We start from the raw sequence: 21,720 nt of genomic DNA on the forward strand, positions 1-21,720 counted from the left end.
GTAGAGTTGTTGATCTCACGTCGGAATAGAAGGGTGATAATAACCAACTTATAATTATGGGATGAAACCTCCTCTTAGGCTCAAAGTGGATAACTCTACTCCTTGTTTTGCACAACTCATATCCGTGACAAAAAATCATCATGGTATCAGAGTTTAAAATTTGTCTACTTAAATGATTTTGAGATGAAACCTCCTCTTAGGCTCAAAGTGGATAACTCCAACCCTTGTATACGGCGCAGACCTAGGACGAAAAGTCTATCACTCCACAACAAACTATTTTGTCATATAAAGTTATGCATGAGGTTTTAGGTGTTAGTGCATAAATATTTAAAATGATGACTCTCATAAGTCATGCCATATTTGTGTTTAAAGTGAATAAAAGGATACTCTAGTGAATTGATATTACCTTTTCTTGAAAACTTTTCTAATCGCGGCGTACTATACAAAGAAACTTTGAAAAGTGAGGGTGCCCAAAAGTCCAAATCAAGAATGGGTAAAAACATACGAAGTACTTCGTATTCCAAATAATTTTATACCGAAGAGGACTGGGTTGGGCCTTGGGCCTTGGGCCTAAGCGTAGATATTACGCAAAATTAGAAGAAATGAATGGAATTTTCTAATTTCAATTTATTTTTCGGGGTTCACGGTGTTTGACGTTTGAAAGCAGCGGCGAAAGAGAGGCGAGATATCAGAGATGGGAGTGACAAAGGAGGAGTTGGAGTCTTCCCTCACATCAAAGCTCAGCCCTATTCATCTCGTAATTCTTCTTTACCTCTTCTTTTTTTGTTTGTTTGTTCTTCAATTTTGTTTATTCTTTACCTATAAACTTATATTGCTGGGATGATTTTCAAATGTACTTTATTCCGAGAACTTCCCATGAAAATTGGATTTATTATCACTATTATTACTAGTATGTATGTAGTCGGAGTTAGTTTTACAAAAAAATAATTATAAATTGATGAATGACAGCAATTTTGTGGGAGAAGTTGCAGATTAGTTCTTATCAGTATTAGTTGTATTTTTAGGTCTGCCTTAGTGCCTTGATTGATAAATCTTTAATTAATTCCTAAACTATGTTACTCCAAATTGCGGAAAATGTTTTGGTATGGTTTACCTATGAAACTGAGTTCCAATAATGGATTCATCAATTTTGTGGGAGAAGTTGCAGATTAGTTCTTATCAGTATTAGTTGTATTTTTAGGTCTGCCTTAGTGCCTTGATTGATAAATCTTTAACTAATTCCTAAACTATGTTACTCCAAATTGCGGAAAATGTTTTGGTATGGTTTACCTATGAAACTGAGTTCCAATAATGGATATACTATACAGGTTATTTATGGGGTGTAGAAATGTATAATTTTGTAGGAATTTGAAATCACTAACGTCTCCAGGTTATGCCTAATATTATTGAGTTAGAATCTAGTATCATCTTTTGCTGGTCCTTTTCGGGCGTTTCTTATTGTTTTAGAAAGAATTAATATGTTGGTTTGTATTTACTATGATTGAGGATTTATAATTTATTTTATTGGTTTACATCAATTATGCTGAATCTGTATGTTTTGTGGGATGATTATGCTTGCAATGTTGGCTGTTTGATCCACTCTTGAAACACCTATAATGATCACATTTATTGTATTTGTTTGTATTGTAATATCTGCTTGGGGGTAAGCAGCTAGTCCAGATAGTTTCTACCCCGTTCCATGAAACTGTGAATTTGCTGGTATTTTAGATAAAGTTGTAAGGATTTCGTGAAGTCCAGACAATGACTTTGCATTTTCCACTGTGGACTTTGAAGACACGCACTGATTGCTTAGCCTTCTTCTCTGTGTTTACTAAAGCCTGTGGCTTAACTAAGTTAAGGTCTTTTAAACAAAAGTCTTATGTGATTTAGTTTTCCCTCTCTGGATTGGTAATTTGGTATATATGTTGTGGACTTACAGTGGTAACAAAAGCTAAAAGCGATATCATAGCATGGGAATCATATGAGCCATTGCTTATGGTGATCATTTTCTTGAACTATTGGCCCTAAATGAGTAAATGGTGTTCTGCTAGCTGAATTGGAATCTTTTTCACCTTCATTTGTGTTATGGTCTTTTATTGATTATTGATGTTGAAATACGATCACGTACTCTTTTGCTGGTACTTATTCTTCTTTTCTTATCCTGGGGTCGTGTTTGGTGGCTATATATTCTAGTAGCTATTGACTGTGTGTCTGCCTATTGAATCAAACTGATTTTCTGATTGAATACTCTTCTTCTCTTTTCACGATGCAGGAAGTTGTTGATACCTCTGGAGGGTAAGTCTGTTCGAGAAAATATCTTTTGTTAAAGTAAACACTCATCGATCTACCTTGATCAGAGATTCAGAGTATCACGAAAAAGATGTATTTACATTTCTCTTTGTACTGAACTCAGGTGTGGTGCAAGCTTTGTAGTTGAAATAGTTTCGGCACAGTTTGAGGGAAAGAGATTACTGGAGCGTCACAGAATGGTGAATGCTGCTCTTGAGAAAGAGATGCAAGAGATCCATGCTTTGTCCATAACGAAAGCATTAACTCCCGAGCAATGGAAACAACAGAAAGATTCTGAAAATTCACAAGCCGCTGCTTAAAGATGCTACTACTCCAAGACAGTTTGATGCAGCTGATAAACTAGGGCCTGAATGTACTTGGTGATATAGCAAATAATGAAAGTAATGCTAAATTGCTAATTAATCTAACACTCTCGAAAATACTGTAGATTATTTGGTGACCCTAATCAAACAGTGTAATAATATACTTCAACATTAACTAAATTAAATGTTGTTCTACATCAAATGCTGATGGGGTGCTTTCTTAGGAGTCATATTTGTATACAACTGGTTTTGCTGTCTGAACATGTTCTTGTTCGTCATTGCTTGTTTAATTTGGGTTGGGAGGATGCCTGAGATCGATTGATGCAATATCCATTGATTATTGTCAAGCCGTTTAATAAAGTTCGTGGCTGTGGCCGTTTTCAACAACAGGATTCCCATTTGCATAAGTTGAAGGTATGAGTAGTAACTTGCATTATAACTGTAGTTGACAAAATGAAAAGAAGACCAATTTCTGGAATGGTCGGCTTCTTTACTGTTTATTTTGCAAATGGTTGGCGCCAACTCAAGTAACAACAACATCTTGGTTTACGTACACCGTCCAAACAACAACCCTTTTTCTGTGAAATTGACTTGAGAATTTGTTCATCAAATATACTAACCTAACCAAATTGATGAATTATCATGTTGCCATCCCTTTTACTATCTCAGAACATGTAAAAGTTATTGACAAATTGATAAGACTTAATTACAGAGATTTTTTTTGTTTATAAGTACATATTTATAAGTATCATTTACGTAGGGTAGTTATAAGTATTTCATAAAGGTCTCCAAAAAGTCAACCTTAATTGTTCCATTATAAAATAGAGATTGTGTAGATTGGTTTTTCACCGGCATACCGATATCCTTTCACTATTTAGGTGGCTGAAATTTTGTCTATTACTTTCTCCGATCCCTTTTATTCTTTACGTTTGGTATCATGCACGCGATTTTACAAATAATTAATGTATATAAATATTCTCTTTTTGTTTAAATTAAACAATGCAAATTATTTTCACTTTTTTCAAAAACTTGCATTGGAAAAATGAGAAGATTTAATATTCCAATGGATGAGAGATTTAATGTTTAAAATGACTTAATGAATTTGATTGGTTGAAATAATCATTTGACACGATTTTTGATAGAATATTAGGAATTTGATGGTATAATAATATAAAAGAAAAGATTCTAAGTGTAAATAAAAAATGAAACACTAAAAACGAAAAGCATAAAGAATAAATTAGGACGGAGGGAGCACTATTTTAGAGAATTGATGTTTCATATGCATTTCTTACCTTTCATAAAAAATCACTAAAGATTTTGTATAAATGAAGGAATCAATGAGAGAAATGTAACTTGCTTATGTATGCCAACTTGTTTAACCTTTTTTTTCAAGTCTATCCATACAAGTTCAACTTGTTTTACTTGCTTATGTATGCTATCAGCCTATCATAGTTATATTTTCTCATTTCACTATCAACTTATTAATTTGTCAAGCTCACATTATTGACCATCGTTAACCTTTTTTTTTTTTTTCTTTTATTGGTCCCACAAATCCAACTTACATACACACATATTAACCATTTCATCTTTCACTTACCACAATCTGGTAAATCATGTTCACCTAATTTCCTTTGTTTTTTTCCCTACACTTGAAAAACCCTAATTTCACCTCCCCATCTCCCCCCATAAAAATTTCATTCCACAATCAAACTCAAAAAACAAATTAAAAAAGAGTTAAAATTTTTACCCAAAATACCCACTTCAGATTTTCACAGAAACCCAACTTAAAGGGAAACTTTTTTTCTGGGCTGTAAAATTCTGAAGCTAGGAAATTCAGAAATGGTGGAAATTTCAGGTGAAAGGCGGGAAAATGAAGTGGTTAAGTCAGAAAAAGTGGGAGTAGCCATTGAAGAGAGAGAAAATGATGACGGTGTTGCAGAAGCAGAACTTGCGGTTGCTGTAGCTGAGAGGAATTCAGCAGCAAATAGATGGCCAAAGCAAGAAACCATGGCTTTGCTTAGGATAAGGTCTGAAATGGATTTTGCATTTCGAGATACTGGCTTTAAAGCTCATCTTTGGGATGAAATTTCTAGGTATGGAAATTTCCAGTCCATTTAAACTAAAAACTTCATTTTTTTCAGGTGAGAAGAGAGATTTTTAGTTGTGAGAATTTCTGGGTATCTGGTTTTTTTCGTGTGTATAAGGAGCCACGAAGGATTGTGCATATATGAGATTCGATCCCAGGTCTCGTTATTTTTTTGGTTGATGAAATTTTATTAATATGTGAGAATATTTGTTGGTTCCAAATCATTTTTGGATTAAGGATTTGTTGTTGTTGTTGAAACTTTCTGTTGGTTAAAATATTTGGGTATTTGTTTAGGGTGAATTAAGTTTCAAAATGTGACACCAGTTTATGAGAGTGGGTAATAAATACTTATGGTTGGTTGATAATAGGGATGGATTATATGTACATGCTCAACTTTTTGAACAGTTCTGCTAATTAGTTTTAGGATTATGGATGGATTTTGTATTATTGAGATATTATGTCTGACAATTTGGTGGTTATCACTTGTCACTCAGTTTTCTGGTTAGATGGGATAGTTGATAGACTAAATTTTGCATTGCTGAATTTGAGTTTCCTGCCTGATTATCCCTCCATGAACACGATGAGATGTTCATTGCAGAATGCAGAGAGTGACTAATGCTTACTGAAATCTAGTTAAAATTGTCGACTTGCTTCTTGGCGGCCTTGCTGCTATTGCTTACTGTACTCTTGAAAGAGGGATTCAAGTTTGATTTTTATGCAGTTCAACTTTGGATTTCCACCATCAGAATGTCTTGTTAAGAACTCAAGCTATATGGGCGGACTCTTATTTGTAAGATAGCTTTTACTGGGTTGTTTGGTGACTTTTAGTCGGTCTGTACCAATGTACCATACACCGTGTTATATCAGTTATTTTGTTCTTTCTTCATCAAGTACGTGTTTTGCTTAGTGTATAGTAAGAAATTAGTACCTACGAATGGTGATTATACATTTCTGCTGTGTTCTTGTTTCTTTGATTGATTAATTGGGGGCTTGGACAAAATGGTGTTTGAATGTTGATTGTTTTCAGGAGAATGGTTGAGCTCGGATATCATAGAAGTGCCCACAAATGTAAACAGAAATTCGAGAACATATACAAATACCACAAGAGACTGAAAAATTGCTCATATAGTCGTTCAAATCGCAAGGCATACCGGTATTTTGATCAGTTAGAAGCTTTAGGTAACCGTCAGATTTCTTTCCAAGCTTCAGCTTCTGAGCCAGCAGATACCTCTATGAACGACACACCATATGTTGTGTCTCCAATCTATAGCCACCCTCAGAGTGTATCCCAATTGACGATGCCTTCATCGGTAAACTTCGATCCTTTCACGATTTCAACATCTACTATCTCAACTTCAGGAAGTGAATCTGAGGGAGCTCGGACGAAAAAGAGAAAATGGGTAGATTATGTTGATATATTAATGAAATCTGTACTTGAGAAACAAGAGGCTTTGCAGAATAAGTTCCTGGAAGCAGTAGATAAACATGAGCGTGAGAGGCAAGCAAGAGAAAAGGCATGGAAGATGCAAGATATGGATAGAATCAAGAAAGAACATGAGCTTTTGATGCAAGAGAGGTCAATATCAGCAGCAAAGGATGCAGCAATTGGATTTTTGCAGAAGGTTTTCGAGCAAGGAAAGTTTTCTGGGCCAATCATGGAAAACCTGAGTCAAGAAATGAGCATCGTGTGTAACAAAGAGAAAGATAATAACGGTGAAATCTTCTCTTCACGGTGGCCAAAGGAAGAAGTTGAAGCTTTGATAAAGACTAAAACTAATATGGAGTTGGAGTACCAAAGAGTTGGTCAAAAGGGGCCTATGTGGGAAGATATTTCTACAACAATGAGAAACTTTGGTTATGATCGAAATGCTAAAAGGTGCAAGGAGAAATGGGAGAACATAAACAAGTATTACAGGAGAGTGAAAGACAGCAACAAACACAGGAATGCCGAATCTAAAACATGCCCTTACTTCCACCTCCTTGATCAACTGCATAATCTGAAAACCAAGAGGTTTGATAACAACAGTTCAGAGAATTCTGGTAGTAACATGAGACCAGAAGAGCTCTTACTACACATGATGAATCATCATCATTCAAGGCAACAGCAACAAGAACAGGCAGTTTTACATCAAGAACAAGGTGACTTGAATATGCAAAACGGCAAGCTTAATCATGATGAAGAAGCTGGTAATGATGCAGAAGGTGATTATCATGTCGTTGCTCACAACCCTTTGGCTGTGAGCGTTTGATTAAGGACATAATGCAAGAGACGTTTAATTTATCAAGTTGAATTTCGAGAAGTGAAGGAGCATCCGGTTGTGTATAAAATCACTTACTGATGGTTGTGGTTGTACAAGGAAATGTGACGTCTCAAAAGTGAGGTGATGATCGTCATTTGGAGAGTATATATGCAATAGAGAATAGAGTCCGGGAAATTATATGTATGTCTTTGTGTAGACATCTCTTTTTCTAGTTTTTGGCAGTCTAGTCTTGACCCTGTGCTTGCACAAGGTTGGTAATGAATGTCGATGTAGTGTTTTATTTGTTTGGGGCAAATAAAAATAGCGTGGAAATGAGGCCCTTTTCTTCAGATCGATATAGTTGGAATTTTATGCAATTTTGAACGCCTTGAACCTATTTCAGTTCACTGCAGTCAGAGAATGGTATGTTAATGATATGTTATGAGTTTGAAATGGATGAAAAATCCTAATTGAATGTTTTCTTAAACATGTTGGCACCTAGAGGCTAGAGTTAGGTGCACCAAAGGGTATTTTTTTTATCGTGCTTGTTAACGCATGTACGCCCGAGCCTTGATTCATGTAAGCTCACATTCTTGACGCCAATGGGCAAGGATGTACCTCATGTTTATCATTGCCAACACATGAACACCCAAGCCTTGATTCATCATTGATGCAAGCTCTACTTCTTGATACCCATAGGTAAGAACGTACCTGTAACACCCTAATAATTCATTGCTTTTATAACTATTTTCTTGATTAAACAAAATAATTGCTAAAGTATTATCGTCATCGTGATTAACGGTTAAGGCTAAGTACCCGAATTACGAAACGGAAGTAACTAACTTTCAAAACATAATTAACATAGTTAATGACCTCATTTATAACTTGGAACCATTAAGGCCCAAATCCAAAATACAACTTTTATAAAACTAGTTGTTGAACCGTGCGTTAGCGCGCACGGTCCCCCTAAGTCTCGGTAAAATACGGACACTTATGATATTTTGGTTAAGGCAATAAAGATGATAAATGAGAAATGTCATGATAAAGTCATATTTGCATATAATAGACAAGCTTCTAAAACGTTCCTTTTCCTATTGAAATGCTTGCAACTTGTTTCGCACAAGTATTCTCTATCAAGAAAACCTATAATATCAGGCTTGTTCACTAGCTTATGGACTTGGATTCCAGCCACAAAAACCTAAACATACTGACACCCAGGGAGCAAGTAGACTCGCACTATGCTACCATAGAGAACCTGCTCCACAATAGCTTGCAATGATCTTCCTTTGTTTTCAGATACAAAAGCCACTGCATCAAAATGATTGGATGGATCCATAGCAGTAGGAGGAAATTTTCTGATGGAAGCCTCTGAAGCTCCTGGCACCTGAAGAGGGGAAGAACAAAGTTAATCAAGTCTAACCTCATTTCATATCAATTATTGCACTAAAAAATAAGCTTTATATAGTTAAATGGATATATAGCTAGAAACCTCAATCAGATTGGGTCAATAAGTATGAACATTCCATCACTTATCACAATGAAGACAAGTAGAAATATAAGCACCTGCAAGCGAAGTGATTACCTCAGACATAATATTCTTCATCAGCGCTTGTTGTTTCTGCCTTTGGTCAAACTGCATGACGTAAACATAATTCATCATTAGCCATGCCATAGAACAATATTGTTGTAGAATGCAAATATTCACATTACATGCAAAGAACCACTTCAACTCCTAGACTTTATGGACACCAATATAAACTTCAAAAGCATTGGAAGCTAGTATAAGACAGGTCTTACCATCATCTTCTCCACAATGGACCTTGTTACAAAATCCAAGTCGGAGAGCTTGCTGCTTTTAAAAGTTCTTACCATTTTATTTATGTTGAATATTTTGCTTCAACTAGATGATCTTACCAGAAGCTTCTAAAGTTCTCTAAGCATCGATCTATTAGAATGTCTAGGGACTAGACTCATTCGAGAATTAAATGGACAAAGATATTAAGTTGTTTAACCATTGGTAAAGTTGAGTGTTAAACTCAATGCTTTATGATCTCAAAAATACATTGTATTTTGAATCTACAAGCACCAATTGGTTTTCCATTCGACTTTGTTAGTAAAAAAAAAACAACCATAAAAGTCTCTATAAGAAACGTACATTTTAAATTGCTCATTTTCTCTCATTTTCGTGAACCGTTCTTGGATTCACAACCAATCGAGGAAATTTACTGTTACCTTTCTAAAAGGATTTACTGCAGTGCAAGATATTTAATTATAAACAATAATTAAAACATACATTGAAGCATGCAAAGTCTAAACATTTATCATGAGTAATAACTTGAAAATTAAAGCAACCATGCAACTTAAACAAGTCATTGGCATTTTATTCGAAATGTTTAGTTCCGGCAGGTGTGAATAAAATGAATCCAAGACCCCAAAATCATTGAAAAATTAAGCACAATGACTTAATTCTAAAATATGTTAGGTAAGCAAATACGTTGCTAATAGTCTAGAAACTATTCTTGGTTGATAGGCACGTCTAAGTACTTATTAGGAAAACCTATCCCATTTGCCACGACATAAAATGACTCCTTACTTATATCGCTGAGTTCAACCAAAATCAACTTGTACTCACAACTAATTGTGTACTACGATCAGATTTGACACCTCGCTATGGTGGAAAACTATCACTAATTGATCGACAAATGTACTGACAACATTGTGTACCTTACCCCTTTAAAATCAATAAGTAACACCTCGCTATGGCGGAAAACTATTACTAGATTGATGTAAAGGTTATCCAAGTAAGTGTTACTTTGGAATGGCACCTTTTAAGTCAATTTTAAAGTTTGGAACTTAGGGCTCTTACTATGTTGGTTATATTTTAAGTGAACTAAAATCCTTAATCATGCAACATAATCAAGCCACAATCTCATGCATAATATCAAGACATATTTAAACAATAAATATCTTAAAACATGCATAAGATTTAAATGTGATCTAGTATGGCCCGACTTCATCTTAAAGCTTCAACTTCAAACTCCGTCTTGAAAATGGATTGGAAACTCCGTCTTGAATTTCACCATGGGAGGCGCCATTTTCTTCAAATAGGATATGCTATAACTAAACTAATAATTGATGGTACGCATACCATATTTAAATAAAAACTTTGGTGCATTAGACCAATTTTACATTCAAATTAATGGTACGCATACCATATTTACTATCCTATTTGGGTCGTACTAGTCACTTTCTTCAACCTGCAAAACAGTACATTTATAGTATACCATTCATCCATTCATTTATCAATGAATGACCCACTTAGCAAGTTAGCAGAAAAATATGCATCACATAAACATTTGCAGCAACTAATCGAAGGTTCCAATAATCTACAAATTTTTCAACCTTATTAGTTCCAACCGAGTTGTTTTAACCTTAAAGGAATAAAGACCTAATCAAGAGTTAAATGACTAAAAGCTCCCACTAAAACCAAGAATTTACATGCTTTACTAATTTTAGACATAAAATTGTATTTTCTGGTCCAACAGGAAACTTACAAATTTAATTAAAATTTAAATCTCACATAAAATAATTTTAAATTCCTTAATCATTTTCCAGTTGATTAATTAATTATAATTTTACCAAGGTTTTTATTTCATTAAATAATTAGTATAAAATAAATTATAATAATTAAATTAAAAAAATTAAATTTCGAGAAAAATTAAAATTACGAAATTAAATTAATTAAAATCGGGGTTCAACGGAAAAATTAAAACGAAACAAGTCATTGAGCCGAGGCAAGGCTCATGGGCGCAAGGCCCATGCCTCGCCAAGGCTGCAGTGTCGCAGGGAGCAGACCGCACGCATGGTCGAAGCCATCGCACAACCCACCTGTCGCCAAAGCTTGTTGCTTGTGCTCGACGGGCGTACGCGCATGGCACGAGCGCATCAATCGACGCCTCGTCGCCATCACTAGCTGGGCGCGACACAAGGCCAGCTCATGCGTATGGCACGAAGGCCATCGTGCTGCTCGTTTTCGTGTGCCGTCCTTCGCCTTGCTCGATCACTCGCGCAGCACACACCACACAGGCCTTGTGCCCGCGCGCGCATACTCGTGCCTTGCTCGCTGCCTAGTACCGCATGGGCAACGAGCATTCTTGCTCGTCATCGCATGCCCGCACCAATACAACACCCCTTAAAGGTAACACTTAGCTTCCATTGATTCGTGCGTACAAGATTGTGAACGATTCATAAAATAAAAACTTTTATAATTAAATTTAACGAAAAATTAATAATCCATATTAATTTCATAAATTTAGGCGAAAAATCGAAAATTTATTAGTCAAATTAATTTCCGATTACATGATTTCTTAGGGTTTAAAATCTAGGTCATAAAATTTTAAAGCTTTTCAACTTTAACAAATTTTATGGTGTTTTTTAATCATGGGATCCTAATTAAATTATAAATTAATTATGAAATTCAAAACAAATTCTAAATAATTTGAAATTCAACAATGTATTTATAATTACAAATTAGGTTGTATAATTAACAAGTTTAGACCTTAAAATTGGTAAACATATACAGTAGGTCAATTATAAATTCAATATTTACATACAAGATTCGCAAATATTTAATTTTAACAACATAAAAATACAAATTTTGTATTCGAAAAAATAAAACCTCCGAAAAGTCATAGTTAGGCTTCGAATTTGGGAATTCTGGGTTCGACATCAAATCTTTGATATATGTCAAAATGTTAAAACGTCGTTTACATGCGAAATTCACAATAAAAACATAAGATTTTGACCATTATTGACAAAACTACCGAAAATCCTGCGAACATATAACCAAATAATCGCACGAATTTACAATCAATTACAATCACGAAATTAATCACCCCTTTAATTCATTGCAAATTTATAAAATTTAATCCATATTAACTATAATTCATTATGGAATTAATTAGAGTCTTGTGATACCACTGTAGGGTTATGAACAATATAAACAATATAATTCATGCGGAAAAACCATAAAGCCAGGAATCCAAATTAATTGACACATAGTCAATTAGCATAATTCAGGACACATACTATGTGATGCGTTTCTTCCCTAGCTGCTCCTGAACCAAACAAGAACAAGTACAGGAATCCAAATTTCGTCCCTCCGTAGATAGTCCACAGCACGTCCGGATCCGCCATAGATTCAACCGACTAGATTATTCTCTAAGGTTTTATGTGCACTCGGGAAACTCACACTACTTGTCATAGAAAATAGTAATTATAATACTTGATGTATAAATTGTGATTATGAACCACGTATTTATAGGGTGGGAAATAAGAAATTAGTATTCTACTAGGAATTAATTAACTAATCCTATTAGGACTCTAGTTAATTAGTAGCATTAGAATTTTAGGATTGATCAAACTCTAGGTGTCTCTGATCTATCCCAAATATCCAATCTTAGTAAAAATAGGAAAACCGATTCCTTAAGGCCCAAGTTACTTGTCACCTAAGTAATCGAACAAGCCTTGGTGCAGAAGGAACTCGCCACCAAAGCATCCTTGCAGGCCACGCTGGCGCGCTCCCTTGGTTCGGCCCAAGCGAGTGCTCGTTGCATGCCTTGGCCCATTGCTTCGTTGCTGCTTGCTTCGGCCCATCGCACAAAGGGTCAGCTGCCATTGCTAGGCACTTGGCCTAGCGCTGGAGCTGGGCCTCGTGCTCGGTGTTGGCACTGGGACTTGTGCCTTGCGTTGTGTGTGCGACCTTTTCTCGTAGTGCGATGGGCCGACTCGCTTGCCGTCTTGTCGCTCGTCGCGCTTGCGATTCGTTTTCCGATTCCGGAATTTATTTCCGTTTCGAACAATATTTACGTTTCCGTTAATATTCCAATTACGGCAATATTTCCGATTTCGACAATATTTCCGATTCCGGTAATATTTCGTTTCCGGCAATATTTCCGATTCCGGCAATATTTCTATTTTCGATAATATTTTCCGATTCGAACCATATTTCCGTTTCTGAAAATATCTTCGACTTGGATAATATTTATATTTCCGTCGTGAACCTTATTCCCGGTTCCGGATATATCTTCATTTCCGACAATACCCTTTATTTTCCTTTTGATGATTTTAGCTCCCACTGGAACCAAGATCCATCATTTCCGAATGACCATAAATGGAGTACTTAATGAATATTATATTCACTTAAATACCTGATCCGTTTACGTACTATTTGTGTGACCCTACGGGTTTAGTCAAGAGTAAGATGTGGATTAATATTATTAATTCCACTTGAACTGAAGCGACCTCTAGCCAGGCATTCAAATCACTTGATCTCACTGAATTATTAACTTGTTAATTAATACTGAACCGCATTTATTAGACATAGCATTAAAAGCAAACTTGGACCAAGGACATTATTTCCTTCACCGTCCACCTCACCACCTCCTAAACCCATCTCGTCCCTCACATTCCCCGGCGAGCTGTTGCTCCCTCCTCCCATAACCAACCCGAAAAACACCCCCTCCCTTTCCCCCTTCCCTCGTTGTTTTTCCACCGCAAAACCACCATCACCGTCGCATTATCGGCGCGGTTTCGCTTTGCTGTGCCGCTCAGGCCCCGACCACCGCTTCCCTTCCTCCTCTCTTCCCTCTTCATTCGTCTCCCTTGCCATGCTCCAGCTTTGCAGGAAGCAAGTTCCAATTTGGAACTTTGTTTTCCTTTATTTTCCAAGCCAAGGCCCAATTTCCCAAAGTGAGTTTTTAATATCTTAAAGTGAGTTTTACACTCCAATTTTAATACTAATGCTAATGGAATATATTTAATGATAAAATTATACTTTGACTGTAATTTGATTTAAATAATATATTCATTAATTTATGAAAATATGAATTAAAATTATTGTTTATAAAATATTTGTTTTAAAGTATTTATCGTTTTAATACTAATTCAATAATTTAATCTTTTCAAAGAAATCGGACTCGGAGCTCGGGAGGAACGAACCAAGGAAAAGACTTAGCAAATTCCGGAATTGAGGTAACGACTATTGCTAGTACCTGCAATCCCTTATAAATGAGATTATGAAATTATGACGTTACTATTGAATTTATAATGTTTTGACATATTTTATGATTGCGGGAATGAAATATGATTTGATTGAATTATTTCATATAACATGATGTTTATGAGAAACCACGAAAGTGATGATGTTTTATTTGATCTGATGATCTAAAAAAGTTATGCTATTTCAATTGAAGTACAAAGGCTAAGAAAAGTAAAATTAAATACAACATGATAAATGAAAGTGATAAATGAAAGTGAAAGACTTAGTCTATTTGGCAGTATATATACTCTTATGTTACTATTTCTCGGTCATTCATGTACCTATGGGGCACCTGCCCACCCATGTTGAGCTCAGGCTCCCATGGTTTATGAGCACAGGCTCGGGTCGAGGCTCATTCTACCAGTTTGATTATGAGCTCAGGCACCTATGGGCTCAGGCCCTACGTGGAAGATATTCCACCAGTTTGTACTTGCCAACGACTAGCATGTTTTTAAAAAGTTATGAATGAATTAAATATGATGTTTTATTAAATGTTTTACATTGTTCTATTCTCCCTGTTTTATCAACTAAAATGAGTTGAAATGAATTTACGTTACTAGAATAGTTCAATACTGAGTCTTCAGCTCACCGTTTTGTTTTCTGTTTTAAGTACTGACGGGAACGACGGAATTGAGTAGTACGTGGCTATGATTTCACTTTAATAATGTTCACCTAGTTAATATTTAAAGTTGTAATAATTATGATAAGACTTTTAATAAGTAATGTACTTTTATTATGGAAATAAAAAGTATTATTATGTTAATGTGGAGATTTAATAGCTTATATTATGATGTTCGCCTTGTAATTCCGAAGAGGGAGTTACGACAGTAATGTCCCAACAGAATTAGGTTAGTTCCGCTTCTTAATTACTTGGATTAGAGGTCGGGTGTTACAATTTTTCTCGTTTTTCTTTTAGCAATTGTTATGTTCTTTTAGTTACCCTTATTGATGTTATTAGTTTTTTTTATTTTAGTTATATAAGTTTCCTTATTTTTAAGGCTATTAGCTCAAACGGTAGAGCAATGTACATGCAATATTGTACATGGTGTGGGTTCAAGCCCCACATAACCTACTACCTATATTACACTTGTGTATTGGTATATTCTCATTGTTGGTGTTGTATTGGTCATAGTTATAACTTGTAAAAGCATATCACTCTTGACCAGGATCACTCCCATGTTTTTTAAAAGGGTCACATTTTTCATTGGTTAGGGTCACATTTATCCTTGAGAAAGGTAACTTTAGTCCTCGAATAAGGTCACTTATATCTTTGGTTGGATTCACTTTTATTTTTGATATGTGTCACTCTTTTACCTTGAGTAAGTTCTATTTTTAAATTTTTACGCGGTAGGTTGGATGTACAGTAAAATACAGTAGATCGGGGACACACAAAAGTTTCTGTCTTATTTTATATATAGTCGTTGATAAGTGACTTTATTGTATTAATGGTATTTTATGATTTTATGGGTGTACGTTGACTACTTTTTTTGATACTGATTTCAATCAGTAGATAAATATATATTTCTAAATTTGTAGATAAATTATCATTTTCAAAATATTAGATAAACAATCTTCGAATGAGTAGATACATTTTCATTTCTAAATCAATAGATAAATGTTCATTTCCAAAATTAGTATATTGATCATCATCCTAAACAGGACAATACGACACCTTTTTGGAAGGGGTACAACCAACTTGATTATACTTATATGGGTCCGACCAAAAATTTGGGTTGCTATAGTACAGACCACAAAGGTGGACAACTCACTAATGGGTCAGTTTATGTACGACCCACTTAACCTGCATGGCTGGTTGGGAATGGCTCACGGGTTAAATTTTTCACTAAATCCAACAACCCAAATGACACACTGAACCAACCATCCTACCTAACCTGACCCCACCCCTCAATCTAAATAGTACTCCCTCCGTTCTTATTTAAGTGGCCAATTTGGAGGAATTCACGGTAATTAAGGAAATGAAAAGCGTGTAAGAAAAACGATGATTGAGATTGCTTATTTCGGGAAAAGATACAGTAGATACGGAGTAATTGTTTATTGATAAAGTACAAATAAAAGTGAATGTGGGGTTGTAAAAGTGGAAAAAGTGTAGAATGTGTAAGAAAAAACAATCATGATTATGGAAAAGTGAGAAAAGTGTAGGGAAAAAAAGTGAGAAAATTGTATAGAAAAATGGGAAAAGTGTAGTCCAAAAATGGAAAATGGACACTTATAAGGGAACATTATTTTTGAAAAGTGGACACTTAAATAGGAATCGAGGGAGTAACTTTTAATTATTACAAACTTTTAAGATTTTGAACTTTTAAAAAATGGAACTTAAAAGAGCTAGCTACAATTATTTTGAATGTGAAAGTTGCTATATTTTTTGTTTTACTCAAAGTTTAAATCTTACTCCATTTCATATTGATTGTCATGTTTCCTTTTTTTGGTCAAACTTAAAAAAGGATCGTGAATTATCATTAATCTAATAAAAAATCATCTGAGATCTTATTTGATTCGTATTAATTTATAGTTTTAGAATATCAAATTTTATAATTTATATTTTTGTCGAAATTAAGATATTTACGTTTTAAAACACATCTTAGAGATTATTAATAGTCAAATAGAGCTAAATTGTGGAGTTAAGCTAATAAATGGGGTCTAACATTTTGAAATTTTCACCGTTTAGGACCTATACCTTTTTGTTTCACCGTTTGCGACCTCACTCCCCTTTAACGGCCAAATTTAACTAGAGTACATTAAAAGGTTAGGTCCTTGGGTTAAAAGGTTAAAATAAATCAAAAGTTTGAGGACTAACCTTTTCGTTTTTTCACCTTTCAGGACCTGGATTTTCTTTTTTCACCTTTTGAGACCTCATTCAAGTTTTCATGTAATTTCAATTCAATTATTAAAATTTCTAATCATTAACATAAAATAAGCTCAAATTGAAATAATATGTAACTTAATTCATAAACTTAGCCCATATATAAATTGATTTGGGTATCAAATAATCTAATGAATAAAGAAGCAAATAATTATTTACAAGCTGATCATATTTTATATATTCGGTTATGGTGTCAAATGACATAGAAGAATTAAGCAATTTATATAGTAGAGTACGATATTCATACAATTATACTCAAAGGTTTACGGGGATGGTGGAACTAAAAATACACTACGGAATTTTCCGCCCCGGGACCCAAGTTGTTAGGAAGATCCGCCATTGATGGTATTTTCTTCAAATTATTTGTGGTTTGTTTGAAGAATATTAATAATGTTCACACAAAAACGTAAAAATAATAAAAATAGGTTAAATTTAAACGAATTCTGATTTTGATCACAAGTTAATATATCATACTAGTTCTTGATTGTTTTATGAGAGTAAAGACAATTGGATTATTGATGCTCATATTTGATGAGGTACTTAAATGATTTATGCTTAACTCGATCTAAATTAATCAGCAATTTCCAAATTAAAATTTCTGACCTCAAATTTTCTATAAACATATTCAAATCACTTGTTATTGGATTACGTAAATTAAGTTTCAACTATTAAAGGTCTTATGAATGAGTAAATATTATCTGTGGTGTTTGGAGAAGAGTACTATGTAGTTTTAATTGTATGATGGGGTTTGGGAAAGATGAATCATTGTTATTATTATTGTTAAATATATTAATAACAATTACTCCCTCCGTCTCTTTTTGTTCTTTACGTTTTTCTTTTTGGGTATTTCAAAATGTTATTTACATTTCCTTTTATATTATCACATAAATGACTTAGTATTCTATCAAAATTTGTGTCCAATTATTATTTTAACCAATTAAATTCATTGGATCATTTAATATCTCACACTTTTCCATAGGGACATTAAATTTTTCTCATTTTTCAATATCAGATCTTTGATAAAAGTGAAAACATTATAAATAAATGTAATTTATCTTGTTTAAATAAAAAAAAATTGAGGAATCTCGATACAAATTAATTAATCGTTAAAACGCGTGAAAAATATCAAACGTAAAAAACAAAAAGAGACGGAGGGAGTATGACATAATAATTAATAAAATTAAAGTATTAATAACTATTATTATAATTATTAATTTGAGCGCTTACTTTTTTTTTTGCATTTTCTGATTTTTTTTTTTTTTTTGTTTTTTTAGTAAATAACGTTGGTATACAAAAAATGGATATGAGGTCCCAAAAGGTGAAAAAAAATATTCGGGTCCTAAACGGTGAAAAAATCAAATAATTGGACCCTAACCTTTGTCTTGATTTATTATTTGAGTGATAGTATGGTTAACGGTGAGTTAAACTATGGTTAGCTGGCCGGAAAATGAATATGAGTCCACAAAAGGTGAAAAAAAAAGGTTGAGTTCCTAAAGGGTGAAAAAACCAAAAGGTTGGACCCCAACTTTTAACTTAACTCCTAAATTGTGGGACAAAAAAAATAAACCAATTATTTCTTACATTTATTAATTGAAATACACTCTTTAAAAGCAACAACATCTGTGGTAGTCCATACATTTAAACTTTCCCTTACACATCGCAGAACAAGTATTATTTTCACATCGTCCCGCTGCTATGATTGTACATGTTCCAGCTTGTTCTACTCCAACATTGTGAGAATGTATATCACGACTCATAGCACCTATGCCTGTCCAAACAAAAAGAGAGAAAAAGGTGAATTACTTAAGCATAATTGGAAAATGTGATAAGATGAGTGTATAATTTGATGTAATAGAAAACAAGGGAAAAAGACTGCCCATTTGTCAAAAAATAAAAAACTAAAAGAAAACTAAAACATTCTTAATTGTTTATATATAATTGGAAAATGTGATAAATAAAATGGTATCTTATACTCCATCCGTTCCTTTTATTTGTCGTTTTGCAAAAACACAGTAATTTAGAAAATGGATGTCGTCAAAATATTTAACCGAACTCATTAATTAGGCTTTTCTTGAAAATACTATTTCTCATAATTTTTTCTTGGGAAGTACTCTAATTTTACATTTTCATGTGTATATTTTTATAATTTTGACACAATTTCATAGAGTGATACTACTATTAATAATAATACGCAATAATAATAATATCCCTATTTACCAAGAAAAAAAAATAATACAATAATAACAATAATAATAATCACTTACTGAATGACAAAATGACCGAAATCAGTAAGATGAAAGAGATAAATGATGTCTTGGTAACCCCAGCCATATTGAATTATGACTTCTTCTTGCTACAAATAATATGGTACGAATTGTCAAAGCTTATGGTTTTCCTATGGGTTATGAGAGTTATGACTTATGAGAATTGACTAGTTTTTTGGTTCTTTTTATACCAAGGATCACTACTTATGGAATATTTTATAATTAATTTTGATATCTAAACAATTTCATTCTTATTTCACACTAATTATGGAGTGGTAACTATTTTATATCAACCCTTCAAAAAAAAAAAAATACCAAACTGATTTCTTTCTAATTTAATTACAAAGTGCTTCATATCCTCGATTATATTTGATTGAATATGTATATTTAAATAATCTTTTTGATTATATTTTTTTATAATTAGTCTATGCTACAATTAAGGGAGAATAATTATATAACAACATAAAATCAAAAAGATTACTAATTGTTCCGGTGTTGAAGTGGATGAAACAATGGGCTTCGAATGAAGGCCCTTTTTGTATGTGTTGAAGATCTTGCTAGCTCGAATGTATCGTGTCCAAATCAACCTGCAAAATAAACAAGTTACTAGCCTCGGGGGTGTTTCCGAGGAAAGCCCCTCCGATGCCTAAGTAAGAACAATGCTCGGATTCTAGAGAGAGAGATTCCCTAGAAGAGTAGTCTTAAGGCGTGAAATGGACGTACCTTGGTAAGTGAGCCATGACGGCTTATTTATAGTGTTTGTACAATAAATGCCCTTAGGTTATTTATTGCAAGTGGGCCTTGGGCCTTGATTGGCGGCTGAATAGCCTTTTGGACTGTAGTGGGTTTGATGTTGTTGCTGTGAGCCCTTGGGCTTTGGACTTAATGGCCCAATTGATATTCAATTGGGAGCTCAAACAACATGCCCCCCAGACCCGGCCCATTTTGCATTAAATGGGTGAGTTTCCAACTGTGGGAAGTCCAAAGGTCTTCTCTTTTTTCGAAGGGAAGATGATCCGGGTTCGCGGATGAGTGACAAGTGTGGAGAGCGGAAGTTGGGCGGTTTTTAGGACGTGGCCTATAAATACCGCATCTTTTTCTTCATTTCAAACTTTATTCATTCAAACGTTTTCATATCTTCAGAATTCCGGCAATTTCTTTGGGTGTTTTCTTCAGATCTTTGCATATTCATTGCGAATTTACTTCGGGACGTTACTTCGTTCACTTCATCGGCAATTTTCGCTTCTGGCAAGGTAATTTGTTTTCCGTTTTCGCCATTTTCTGTTTCTACTCCTTTCTGTGAATCTTCGGCGTTCCCTGTGTTTGCCATGGCTGGGGGCAGATGGAAGAAGAAATCTGGTGTGGTGTCCTCCTCTAGTGGGGAGGAGGATAGGGTTACTTCCAAAGGACCGAGGTCAGCGTCTCCTGAGGCTGGTGGCGAAGAGAAGTTGGGGAATGAGGCTCGTGTCGAGTCAAGTCAGGGGGCTGGCGTGACGGGTCGTTTTCCTATCCGTTCTCTCTTTCCGAGGCGGTGGGAGGAGGCTGATCCCTTGGGGAGGCTTGCTAGCCTCTACGAGGATAAGTCCGAGATTGCTGGCCCTGATGGAGTGGCAGTTGATGGGAAGTGGCTGGTGGATGCCAAGAAAGGAAGGTATCATCGGCTTGCCGATGATTTGTATGGCATTCAACATGCCTTGGGCTATTGGTGCGAGCTCCCGAAGCAGAAAAATGCGAGGGTGACTCATACTCCGGCGGAGTACGTTCCTGTGTATCTCCACCACTTCGACTTCGGGCTTCGGTTTCCCTTGGATCCGTTCATCACCCGTGTGCTGGAGGAGTACAACGTTTCATTGGGTCAGTTGACCCCGAAGTCCATGCGCCATCTTGTGGGGTATCGCTGGATGTGCGATTACCTCGGCTACGAGCCGTCAGTCGAGGTTTTCAAAGAGATGCATGAGCTCGTGAGGAACGCGAATGCCGAGGCTGGTTGGTGGGCCATCAACAACAAGAATAAACGGAAAGGCGAGGATCTTTATATGACCGCTTTTCCGTACGTATCCTCGGTCCACGGGTGGAAAGAGCGATGGCTGTTGGTTCGTGTTCCCGTCCATCCGAAGAATCCTCACTACTTCTCACCGCCAAAGTCGTTCGTGAAGTCGGACCCTTCGATGTCGCGGGTTGGCCCTGTTGATCGAGAGAATCCTGACCACGCCATGCAGCTGGAGTGGTTTAAAGCCAAGACGGCTCGGGAGCCGATGTATTGGCTTCCGAACCTGCATTATATCACACGGGAGGTCATCCTCGCTGCTGCTGGTCTGAGTAGGATATATGACAGGGGTGAGGTTTTCTTTGCTGAGATCTAGCTTCAGTTGGGGTGTTGGCCTCCCCTTTCTTTATCCCTTTGAATCTCATCTTTTTTTTTTCTTCTTTTGTGTAGATCAAGGCGAGAAGGCTATTGACCCTGCGGTGCTTGGTTATCAGCTCAACGGCGAAGGGGTTCTCGTTCGTTGCCCTCCCTACGATTTCAAGGCGCAGAAT

General features: G+C 35.3%; 2 protein-coding genes across 2 annotated transcripts; both read left to right on the forward strand.

Moving 5' to 3' along the window:
• The first annotated feature begins 613 nt into the window (after nt 1–613).
• LOC110796304 (protein BOLA2) lies at nt 614–2,873 on the forward strand. The gene is made up of 3 exons (XM_022001359.2): nt 614–757; nt 2,273–2,295; nt 2,414–2,873. The coding sequence occupies exons 1-3, from the start codon at nt 695–697 to the stop codon at nt 2,607–2,609; spliced, it is 282 nt and encodes a 93-aa protein (XP_021857051.1). The 5' UTR covers nt 614–694; the 3' UTR covers nt 2,610–2,873.
• Nucleotides 2,874–4,193: 1,320 nt separating this feature from the next.
• LOC110796308 (trihelix transcription factor GTL1) lies at nt 4,194–7,288 on the forward strand. Its single transcript, XM_022001364.2, has 2 exons — nt 4,194–4,705; nt 5,726–7,288. The coding sequence occupies exons 1-2, from the start codon at nt 4,452–4,454 to the stop codon at nt 6,945–6,947; spliced, it is 1,476 nt and encodes a 491-aa protein (XP_021857056.2). The 5' UTR covers nt 4,194–4,451; the 3' UTR covers nt 6,948–7,288.
• The last annotated feature ends 14,432 nt before the right edge of the window (nt 7,289–21,720 follow it).

Source organism: Spinacia oleracea, chromosome 3 (genome assembly GCF_020520425.1).
Source record: "Spinacia oleracea cultivar Varoflay chromosome 3, BTI_SOV_V1, whole genome shotgun sequence".
NCBI classification, from domain to species: domain Eukaryota; kingdom Viridiplantae; phylum Streptophyta; class Magnoliopsida; order Caryophyllales; family Amaranthaceae; genus Spinacia; species Spinacia oleracea.